This window comes from Eleutherodactylus coqui, chromosome 12 (assembly GCF_035609145.1).
Source record: "Eleutherodactylus coqui strain aEleCoq1 chromosome 12, aEleCoq1.hap1, whole genome shotgun sequence".
Lineage (NCBI taxonomy): Eukaryota > Metazoa > Chordata > Amphibia > Anura > Eleutherodactylidae > Eleutherodactylus > Eleutherodactylus coqui.
Window position 1 is genome coordinate 29,851,873 of NC_089848.1, and position 12,155 is coordinate 29,864,027.

Below are 12,155 nucleotides of genomic sequence, written 5' to 3' on the forward strand. Positions count from 1 at the left end.
GGGCTTGTTTTTTGCGTGGCGAACTGTAGTTTTTATCGGCGTCATTTTTGGGTACATCTGACTATATTGTAAAACTTTTTTTTTTTTTTTTTTAATGATAGCAGGGAGAGAAAATGCATCAATTCTGGCATACATTTTTTTTAAAGCGTTAATCATGCAGCATAACTAAGACAGTCCATTTTTTCTGCGGGTCGGTACGGTTACAACGATACCAAAATTCTTACAATTTTTTCAGGTTTTTCCACTTTTCTGCAATAAAAACACTTTTTTAGGAAATCTTTATTTTTTTTTCTAAATCGCTGCATTTAAAGTCCTGTAACTTTTTTATTTTTTGATGTACGGAGCTCTGTGAGATCTTACTTTTCGCGAGACGAGCTGAAGTTTTTATTGGTACCATTTTGGGGTACATAGGGCTTTTTTGATCACTTTTATTGCGTTTTTAGTTAGGCAAAATTATACAAATTAGCATTTTGCCTCAGTTTTTTAGCGTTTTTTTTAACACTTTTTACCATGCACAGTCAAAAGCATGTGCAACGTATTGTACACGTCGTTACGGATGCGACAATACCAAATATGTGGGGGGTTTAATTTTTTTACCCTTTTTTTATGCTAATCTGAGAAAAAGCATGAAAAAAAGTATTTTTTAAACTTTTTTTTACTTTTTTTTTTAATTCATTTTTTATTCTTTTTTTTTTTTACAACACTTGTGTCCCCCTGGGGGACTTTGACAGCAGTACTGCCCATCGCTGTGATAAGGCATGGCAGGGCTACTGCCCTGCCATGCCTTATCGCTCACACAGCGATCTCAGGCACTGGCAACAGGCCGGGCTCTCGCGATGTATCGCTGGAGCCGGCCAGAGACACAGAGGGAGCGCGCTCCCTCTGTGAACTCTTTCCCTGCCTCGATCTACTTAGATCGCGGCAGAGAAGGGGTTAACAGCGGTGCGGGCGCATCTCCGATGCCCCCTCGCTATTGCAGCGGGGCGCCGGCTGTGACTGACAACCGGCTCCCGCTGCGGGATAGTGCGGGATCATATGTGATCCCGCGCTATCCCCAGGACGTAAGTTTACGCCCTGTTGCGGGAAGTACCAGGCTGCCAGGACGTAAACTTACGCCCTGCAGCGGGAAGGGGTTAAAAAAATCAAAAACTCACTGACTTCTCCTGTAAATTTTGTTGCCAATAGCAACCAGTCACAGCTCAGCTTTCACTTGTTATACTGCTGAAGTAAAATGATGGCTTGCTATGGGCAACACAGATTTCTTTTTGGCCAGCTTTCCTAAGAGTGTGTGCTTGTCTCATTTCTGTGTGGCACATAGTGGCGTAGTGCTGGTTGGAGCAGAGGAGGAGGTTGTGATATTATTGGACCCCTGGCACACCTCTAGCTCTTGATAGTGTAAAGGCAGGAAGGTCCTAGCAGGCGGTGGATAGATTTCTGCCGGCTGTGCTGGCTTAACATGATCGCTATTGTGCTTCTTAGGTTTACATTATTACCTGTAAATGCTGCCATGTTACCACAGTAACCGTCATGCTAAGCCTGCACAGCCGGCAGAAATGGATCAACAGATTGCAGCGTCTCACCTCAGTCCCGGCCAGCATTTCTGTCATGTGTCCCACCCAGCCGCCGCCTCACACCTCCGTCCCTGCCGCTGCCTCAGGCCTCCGTCCCGGGCGGCGGGTGTGAGCTCCGTACACTGCAGCATGTCACCTCTGTGCTGCCCTGCATTTCTGCCATGCATCCCACCTGGCCGGCGCCTCACACGTCCGTCCCTGGGGCCGACTGTGAGGGAAAAGCAGAGTAAGTTGCCTTTTGCCTCCCTGCTGCCCAGGCCGGGGGAATGGAATTGCAGCTGTAGCTGCTGCCGCTGTATCACTTTTCTATGAATCTGTAGTGCCTTTCCAGGACCTGGTGCTGCAGGGAATCAGTACGGGGGCGGAAACCCTTGTCAGTCATCACTCCACCAGGAATTCCACTATAGAAGGAGGTTCTTTACTGTAAGAGCAGTGAGACTATGGAACTCTCTGCCTGGGAACGTGATGATGGCCAACTCGATAAAAGAGCCCAAGAAGGGCCTGAACGCCTTTCTTGAGCATTACAATATTTAATGTTATAGTCTCTGATTGCTCAGAAGGGTGGCCGATTCGGGGATTATTCCGATTGCCAGATTGGAGTTGGGAAGGAATTTTTTTTACCTTAAATGAGAAAAAATGACTTTTACCTCATTTGATTCTTTTTTCCTTCATCTGGATCAACATTGGGTGGTAATGGGCTGAACTATGTAGATGGACACGGCTTTTTTTTTCTTTCCAACATATACGGTATGTTACTATGTAACTGTATACCTGGTTTTGAGCAGTTTATAACCGGGTGCATTCTTCTGTCAGGTGCATCTTATAGTCGAAAAAAGGTATTTATGAAATCTTCTTTTCTTCCACAGGTCGGGATTTGATTTGTATTCAGTCGATGGATGGGATGCTTATGTTCTTTGAGCAGGAGAGCTACGCATTTGGCCGTTACCTGCCAGGGTTTCTCTTACCCGGTCCTCTGAGATACAGTCCTAAAACAGATTCCTTTATTACGGTCTCTTCTTCTCGACAAGTTGAAAGCTACAAGTAAGTATAAACTTCCTAGGGACAAGACATCTTAGCCAATCTCAGAGAAACAATGGGATACAAATATCAACATTATGATGGAAGATCTTTTTTTTTGGTTTTACTATAGACCTCAGAAGTAGAATCACAGAGCATAGCCATATACTGACTAAGACAGCTGCCCTCCGTAGTCAGGAAGTATATGGCCATGTTCTGTGATTGTTTTTATATTTCCCCTTCTGTGACATAGACCTCAGAAGTAAGATTAACCCCTTGAGTGGCACGCCCGGAAAATTTCCGGGGACGAGCTCCACTGCTCATAGCAACATAGCCCGGAAGATTTCCGGGCTATGTATCACTATGAGAGCTGCAGAGCACAATGCCACAAGCTGTGACATTGTGCTCTGCCTGCACAGACCCACACAGAGCAGTGCAAGGGCTTTGAAAAACCAGCAGAAGATATTGCCGGCATGTCGGCAATGTCCTGCTTTGTTTACAAGTTGCCATAGAGACCATCGGCTTGTCAGAAGCAAGCCGATGGTCTCTGTGGCAGGGAGAGCTGGTTGTTAGCTGTCAGAGGACAGCTAGGTACTAGCTCTTACAGCAGAGATCAGAGAAAAGCTCCGATCTCTGCTGTGTTAACCCTTTACATGCTGCAGTCTATGTGACTGCAGCATGTAAAGGGGTTGTCACTGCAGCATGTAAAGGGCTGTCACCATCGGACCCCCGGAATGTGATCAGGGGTCCTGATGGGTCCCTGTGGAAGTCCCCTAAAGGGACAAAAAAAAAAAAAATTTAAAAAAAATTAAAAAAAAAAAAAAGTAAAAAAATTATTAAAAAAATAAAAAAAACACTTGTCTCCCTTTACTTTGTAAAAAAATCAAAAATACAATCACACATGTGGTATCCGTGTGCGTCGTAATGACCCAGAGAAGGAAGTTAATACATTATTTAACCCCTTAATGACATGGCCCCTTTTTTTCTTTTTTCCCCATTTCTTTTTTTCCTCCCCCCTGTTTAAAAAATCACAACTTGTCCCGCAAAAAACAAGCCCTCATATGGCCATGTCAATGGAAAAATGAAAAAGTTATGGCTCTTGAGACGCAACTGCAAAATTAGTTGAAATTCAATGATTAGACCATTTTAAAAAACCTGCCCTGGTGGGCACGACAGGGTGGTAGGAAACCCGCCACTCAAGGGGTTAAACAAAACTCTTCAGACTTTAAAATTAACTTTTATTATAAAACCATTCCTTGAAGGAAATTTTGGTTGAGGGAAACGGCGTGTCTAGCGTCAAGATGATGTCAGTAGCTGAAGCAAACTCTACAAGGATAAAATGATAAATGGAAACAGTTATTACGGAGAAACATGTTGTTATTGTATAGAAATTGTAATTACATTTTTCTTTAGTGCAGGGTAGCAAACCTGTATTTGGCGGCAGGGCTCACCTCTCATTTGGCGGCACGGCTCACCTCTCATTTGGTGGCCCAGCACACCTCGGCCTGTGGTGGCCTGGCCCGGCACACCTCGGCCTGTGGTGGCCTGGCCCGGCACACCTCGGCCTGTGGTGGCCTGGCCCGGCACACCTCGGCCTGTGGTGGCCTGGCCCGGCACACCTCGGCCTGTGGTGGCCTGGCCCGGCACACCTCGGCCTGTGGTGGCCTGGCCCGGCACACCTCGGCCTGTGGTGGCCTGGCCCGGCACACCTCGGCCGGTGGTGGCCTGGCCCGGCACACCTCGGCCGGTGGTGGCCTGGCCCGGCACACCTCGGCCTGTGGTGGCCTGGCCCGGCACACCTCGGCCGGTGGTGGCCTGGCTTCCATATCAGGTAATATAAGTAGCTCACTATGCTTTTTTCTCTGTCCAAAAACAAGTGGAACTCTGCCCAAATGGAGACTTTATCATTCTTCGTTTGAGTTATGGAAGCCTGTAGTTCCGTCCAGGGTTTTGTCTGGTTGCCATTTTCGGAGATCCAGATGGAAACCTGAGACTTGAGTCCAAATGTTTTTTGAATAGACCTATAAAAGTGAAAAACAGATTTCACAGAAATACAATCTCTGTTCTCTGCCCCCAGCCCCCCCCCCCCCCCCTCTGTGACTATCTTAGGTTTTGCACTGAATGTCAGATAACGCTATTAATATACAACATTTATGGTAATATGTAATCTAGACTATTTGAAGACAAATCTTCCAGCCCATAGATATTTACAACAACATTCTTCGGCACATCTCCAAGTTGTCGCTGGTTCTGACAGGTTGCAGCTCGTATCTGATGATCTCTTCTCCGTACAGATACCAGGTGCTCGCCGTTGCTACAGATGCAGACGCAAAAAAGGAAATGGAGCAGCAAAAAATTGGTTCAGGCAAGAAACTCCTGGTAAGTGTGAACGAGCGTGTATATGTGCTGAGAGATTAGTGGGAGTCTTTGTATAAATTAGTTGCATTTGATATCTGCATATAGTAATGGGAACAAAAAGGTAAAATGGGCAAAACAACACACACATTGGATTGGAAAAGTTATTAACCCCTTAGTGACTGGCCTATCAACGTGTTTTTACATCCTGCAGCTGCAGGGCATGTATAAAAGGAGATCACGGGTCTGCCAGCTGTTTCTTACAGCCAACATCCAGCGGCAACAGCTCCGATAAGCTGCGCGGCTCATCAGAGCTGTTAACCCTTAAATGCGACTGTTATTTCTGACAGCGCCATTTAAATCCTCCGATCGATGTTCGGGTTTCCGTATGGCCAACCGCAATGACATCACAGGGAGCCATGCTGGTGTTGTGGCCTTCTGCAAGATCTCTGGGACAGTCATAGCAGAATGCCTATCAAGCCATGCCTGTGAGTGGCTTGATAGACTGCCTGCCCGATCGCAGTATGATGTAATGCTGTGGCATTACATCATACTGCAGGAGTGATCAAAGCACTGCAAGTTGTTATGCCCTCTGCGGACTCAAAAAAAAAAAGTGAAAATAGTATCAATTAAGTTTTACTAATTATTTTTAAAAAAAAGTAAAAAAGGTTAAAAAAAAAAAATCCTTTTGCCATATTTATAATAAAAGAATCTAAATAATGAAACAAAAATACATATTTGGTATTGCTGCGTTCGGTCTATCGAAGTAATGGATTATTTACTGCGCACAATGAACGTCGTCAGAAAAAAAATACAGAATGTCAAAGGGGGTGCTTTTTCGATCACTTTGTCCGCAAGAAAAAATGCAATAAAAAAACTATCAAAAAGTTGCATGTATTCCCAAATGGTACCAATGCAAACTACAGGATGTCCTGCAAAAGTTGAGCCCTTGCACAACTACATCGAAGGAAAAATAAAAAAACTGAGAAGATGGCGACAGCAAATAATTAAAAAAAATCAAATATCTTTGAAAAAAAAACAGACAGTGCAGCAAAAAGAAAACTATATGGTTGGTATCGTAGTAGTCGCACCGACGCATAGAATGGGGTTGTCATGTCATTTTTGTTGCAGTGTGTGCGCCGTAGAAACAAGACGCACCGAGAGATGGAGGAATTTCATTTTCATTCAATTTCTCTCCACTTTTTAAAAATGTTTTCAGTCCATTATATGGTACATTAAATAGTACCAAAAATCGCCCTGCAGAAGACAAGAAGCCCTCAGACTGCCACGTCGATGGATAAATAAAGGAGTTGCAGGTTTTTTTTAAAACGGGGGAGGGAAATACGAAAAAAAGCGTGGTCACTAAGGGGTTAAAAAGACTGAAAAAAGGGATTGTAAAAGAGAACTGTGGAGGGGAAAGGGCTGAGGTGTTTGTCAAAGAACAGAATGCTGGAGTGGAACTTGCTGTCAACCTTGATGAAACCCATTCTATGGAGCCGGGGGATACTGCGTCATCCGCCGGGGTCCGCATGAGTGATGCGGCCGCAGGACGTCATCTGAGGCCCGCTGCTAGGCTGTGCAAAAACTACTTGGTAAAGTGCTTTATATGATGGGACCGGTCACGACGATCACCCATCAGATCAGCCAAAATGCCAGCCGCTCCCTGGAAGGAGATGGGAAACTTACCGGCTGAGATGTCCCTTAAAGACTTGGCAACTGAAAGCTGGGATGTCAAAATTCAGCGAACCTGCCGTTACTGTAAATAAGACGCTTTGCGGTGTGTGAGGACTAGAAAAGGTGCGCAATTCATAAAAAGTCTACTTAAAAAGGGAAAATGAATTTCTTAATGATTCTAAAGCTTTAAATCCGGGCTCACACGGCCATAAGGTAAAACCCAACGTTTCACCAGCGCGTGGAGCTGCGTATCACCCCTGTGTGATTGCGAATGGCGGCCCGTGACATAATATCTCACGCCCGCTGTCCTGCATCGGCTTCCTGGTTTCTTTTTTTCCCCAGCTTTTATCTTCTGTTTCCTAGCAACATGTGTAACAAAGGTTGTACATATGCAATGTAATCGCGTACATACAGCATTTTCGTACACAACCGTAGAGAATAACAAGGCCTATTGTGCGTAATACGCCGTAAAATACATCCTGCCGCGTTCTCCTCTGTGTGCGTATTATACACAATGAATGTACACAAGTGGGACTAGTTCAATGAAAATCAGAGTACCGTCATTGACTCCACGCACCATGTATAATGCACATGTGATACGCAATTAAATTACCCTTGTGTGAGCGGCTGCAGACGCATAACAGCGCAGTAATATTTGTTTGCGGAAATTGGAGGCTACGTTATTTTAGTAAGCCACTTCTTAACGTGTTTAGAACAAACGGTATTGTATTTAGCTTACTTATCTATATATATAAAGACGAAAGCCCTCACTGACTCACTGACTCACTGACTCACTGACTGACTGACTCACTGACTCACTGACTCACTGACTGACTGACTGACTGACTGACTGACTGACTGACTGACTGACTGACTGACTGACTGACTCACTGACTCACTGACTCACTGACTCACTGACTGACTCACTGACTGACTCACTGACTGACTCACTGACTGACTCACTGACTGACTCACTGACTGACTGACTGACTCACTGACTCACTGACTGACTCACTGACTGACTCACTGACTGACTCACTGACTGACTCACTGACTGACTCACTGACTGACTCACTGACTGACTCACTGACTGACTCACTGACTGACTCACTGACTGACTCACTGACTGACTGACTGACTGACTCACTGACTGACTCACTGACTCACTGACTGACTCACTGACTGACTGACTCACTGACTGACTCACTGACTGACTCACTGACTGACTCACTGACTGACTCACTGACTGACTCACTGACTGACTCACTGACTGACTCACTGACTGACTCACTGACTGACTCACTGACTCACTGACTGACTCACTGACTGACTCACTGACTCACTGACTGACTCACTGACTGACTCACTGACTGACTCACTGACTGACTCACTGACTCACTCACTGACTCACTCACTGACTCACTCACTGACTCACTGACTGACTCACTGACTGACTCACTGACTGACTCACTGACTCACTCACTGACTCACTGACTCACTGACTGACTGACTCACTGACTCACTGACTCACTGACTGACTCACTGACTGACTCACTGACTGACTCACTGACTGACTCACTGACTCACTGACTGACTCGCTGACTGACTCACTGACTGACTCACTGACTGACTCACTGACTCACTGACTGACTCACTGACTGACTCACTGACTGACTCACTGACTGACTCACTGACTCACTCACTGACTCACTCACTGACTCACTGACTCACTGACTCACTGACTCACTGACTGACTGACTCACTGACTCACTGACTGACTCACTGACTCACTGACTCACTGACTCACTGACTGACTCACTGACTCACTGACTGACTCACTGACTCACTGACTGACTCACTGACTGACTCACTGACTCACTGACTGACTCACTGACTGACTGACTGACTGACTGACTCACTGACTCACTCACTGACTCACTCACTGACTCACTCACTGACTCACTCACTGACTCACTCACTGACTGACTGACTGACTCGCCAAAAGTTCTCCAACTTCCCCATATCGTAGAAACATGAAATTTGGCACAACCATAGATTATCTCCAAAATAGGAAAAGAAATTGGGTCCCAACTCGATTATTCAATTCTAGCGCAAAAGAATTGGCGTCCAAATTTTACGTACGGAATCTAATTATCTCACTTCCCGATGTTATAGAAACTCGAAATTTGGCAGGAGCATTGATTATATCATAAATAGGAAAAGTTAATGGGTCCCAAGTCGATTATTCAATTCTATGCGCAAAAGAATTAGCGTCCAAATTTTACGTACGGAATCTAATTTTCTCACTTCCCGATGTCATAGAAACAGGAAATTTGGCACAAGCATTGATTATGTCATAAATAGGAAAAGCTAATGGGTCCCAACTCGATTATTTAATTCTAGCGCAAAATAATTGGCGTCGAAATTTTACGTGTGGAATGTAATTTTTTCACTTTCCGGTGTCATAGAAACAGGAAATTTGGCACGAGCATTGATTATGTGATAAGTAGGAAAAGCTAATGGGTCCCAACTCGATTATTCAATTCTATGCGCAAAAGAATTAGCGTCCACATTTTACGTACGGAATCTAATTTTCTCACTTCCCGATGTCATAGAAACTTGAAATTTGGCACGAACATTGATTATGTCATAAATAGGAAAAGCTAATGGGTCCCAACTCTATTATTCAATTCTATGCGCAAAAGAATTAGCGTCCAAATTTTACGTACGGAATGTAATTTCTTCACTTTCCGGTGTCATAGAAACGTGAAATTTGGCAGGAGCATTGATTATGTCATAAAGAGGAAAAGCTAATGGGTGCCAACTCGATTATTCAATTCTAGCGCAAAAGAATTGGCGTCGAAATTTTACGTGCGGAATGTAATTTTTTCACTTTCCGATGTCATAGAAACGGGAAATTTGGCAGGAGCATTGATTATGTCATAAATAGGAAAAGCTAATGGGTCCCAACTCGATTATTCAATTCTATGCGCAAAAGAATTAGCGTCCAAATTTTACGTACATAATCTAAATCTCTCACTTCCCAATGTAATAGAAACATGAAATTTGGCACGGGCATTGATTATGTCATAAATAGGAAAAGCTAATGGGTCCCAACTCGATTATTTAATTCTAGCGCAAAGAATTGGCGTCAAATTTTACGTGCGGAATGTAATTTTTTCACTTTCCGGTGTCATAGAAACGGGAAATTTGGCACGAGCATTGATTATGTCATAAATAGGAAACGCTAATGGGTCCCAACTCCATTATTCAATTCTATGCGCAAAAGAATTAGCGTCCAAATTTTACGTACAGAATGTAATTTCTTCACTTTCCGGTGTCATAGAAACAGGAAATTTGGCACGAGCATTGATTATGTAATAAATAGGAAACGCTAATGGGTCCCAATTCCATTATTCAATTCTATGCGCAAAGGAATTAGCGTCCAAATTTTACGTACATAATCTAAATCTCTCACTTCCCAATGTAATAGAAACATGAAATTTGGCACGGGCATTGATTATGTCATAAATAGGAAAAGTTAATGTGTCACAACTCGATTATTCAATTCTATGCGCAAAAGAATTAGCGTCTAAAATTTTACGTACGTAATCTGATTTTCTCACTTTCCGGTGTCATAGAAACGTGAAATTTGGCACGAGCATTGATTATGTCATAAATAGGAAAAGTTAATGTGTCACAACTCGATTATTCAATTCTATGTGCAAAAGAATTAGCGTCTAAAATTTTACGTACGTAATCTGATTTTCTCACTTTCGGTGTCATAGAAACGTGAAATTTGGCACGAGCATTGATTATGTCATAAATAGGAAAAGTTCATAGGTCCCAACTCGATTATTCAATTCTAACGCAAAAGAATGTGTCCAAATTTTATGTACGTAATCTAATTCTCTCACTTCCTGATGTCATTTTATATAAAGTAAACGTCACATGGTTACCTCCACGTGGTGTTTCCTGGGTAACGCAGAGAATTATGCAAAATGGTGAACATATGTTTTTCCGGTATCTCTAAAGTAAGCACGACTTCATAAGATTTTCCGTGTGAACACCAGATAAACACCAGTACCAAATTAACTCGGGCGAAGCCGGGTATATCAGCTAGTATAGTATATACGTGTTTCCGGGTACTTTATAGCAGATGTAGTCACTCAGCCGGTCCTTGTCCCCTTCGGGGCTCACAATCCAAATGCCAGATTAACCTATTTTCCGGAAGTACTCTTGGTGGTGTTATTAGAGGGTTCGTCTAAGATGATGAAGGTGCATCTGTATTTTTTACAATAACCGTGCCAACAGTAGATCTGTTACCACGTTTTCACAAGGTGTTAACCACTTTTCTCCCCCAAAACAGCGCCAGTCATGCCCATGTTTGTCTGGTATTGCATTCACTGCAGCATCACACAGCCCATAGAAAAGAATGACATTGTTTTGGGGGAAAAAAAGAGGTTAACAGCTCTTGGAAGGAGGTGATTGATCGGCAGTTGACACTTCCTGGAACCTCTGGTCCCCCCAGGGTTTCGGCCTCCCCCTTGGCTGCTGCAGCATGAACTTTGACTCCTCGAGTCGAGAACAAGTTTAATGATTCCAAAGCCCAGCAGAGTGAATTACCCGCTGATAGCATCTAACTTGCTGCAGTATTCCGTGTATTTAGGGCTTTTAGCGTAAACACTTGAGATGATTTTTAGCTTTGCATTAATGTCCGCTAGATATATAGTTAATGGATTCTCGATGGGCCCCACAACAGCTGCGGCTCTACCAGGAATCGTCTCCAGCAGACGGCAGAGAATGTTTTATTCTAAGTTTTATCACATGTTTATGAAACTCCCTTCGGTCATAAAAGGAACAATCTGGGTTTTGTTCTGTTTTTTTGATATAATATTCCCTCGCTCATCATATTTAAGTGAGTATGTACGACTGTCTCCTGCTCCATCACACAGGAGACTCTTTTATGTTCATACTGCTGGCGCTGTGCGGGATTTTCACCTAATCATGATATGGTTTCAGCTTTTTATGTCTTCAGCTCGGTCGTTAGGTGATCATTTTATGCTTGTGAGCAGTAAGTACAGCGATGAGATAAAAGTTCTCGACTTGTCATCAAAGTTTACATTCTAGACTGTTTCACTGGGAAATTTGGTCTTATGTGAACATTGCAAAAACGATTTAAGCGTTCTTACAGCGAGTTACAACAATAACAACGGACTGGATTTCTTCATATAAAGAATAGATTTCGGTGTCATTTTCACATTAATTCTCGTGCTGGTTTTTTAGTTGTTTCGTGCTGGAATCTTGCATTCCTGCTATTTTTTTTGCAATTTCTGTGACTTAAATACATCAATATGAACTGCATAAATCTGTCTAGTCAATGCGCTGTAAACTAAACTGCATGATACATTGAAGCAAACTACTGAGAGCCAGGGCTGTATTTGCCACTAGGCACTGGAGGTCCTGTGCCCCAAGCGGTTCCTTGCTGGGGGAGGCGCCAGCAAAAAGAAAAAAGGTTCTCTTTTAATTTTTTTCCTG

The 12,155-nt window shown here is 43.5% G+C and overlaps 1 protein-coding gene across 3 annotated transcripts in view; it reads left to right on the forward strand.

Moving 5' to 3' along the window:
• Positions 1-12,155, forward strand: part of BBS9 (Bardet-Biedl syndrome 9) — a 374,874-nt gene that overhangs the window by 78,765 nt on the left and 283,954 nt on the right. For all 3 annotated transcript variants that reach the window (XM_066584494.1, XM_066584497.1, XM_066584495.1), the window contains exons 6-7: positions 2,438-2,612; positions 4,883-4,967. In XM_066584494.1, the coding sequence (XP_066440591.1) occupies positions 2,438-2,612; positions 4,883-4,967 (260 nt within the window). The remainder of the gene's footprint in view (positions 1-2,437; positions 2,613-4,882; positions 4,968-12,155) is intronic.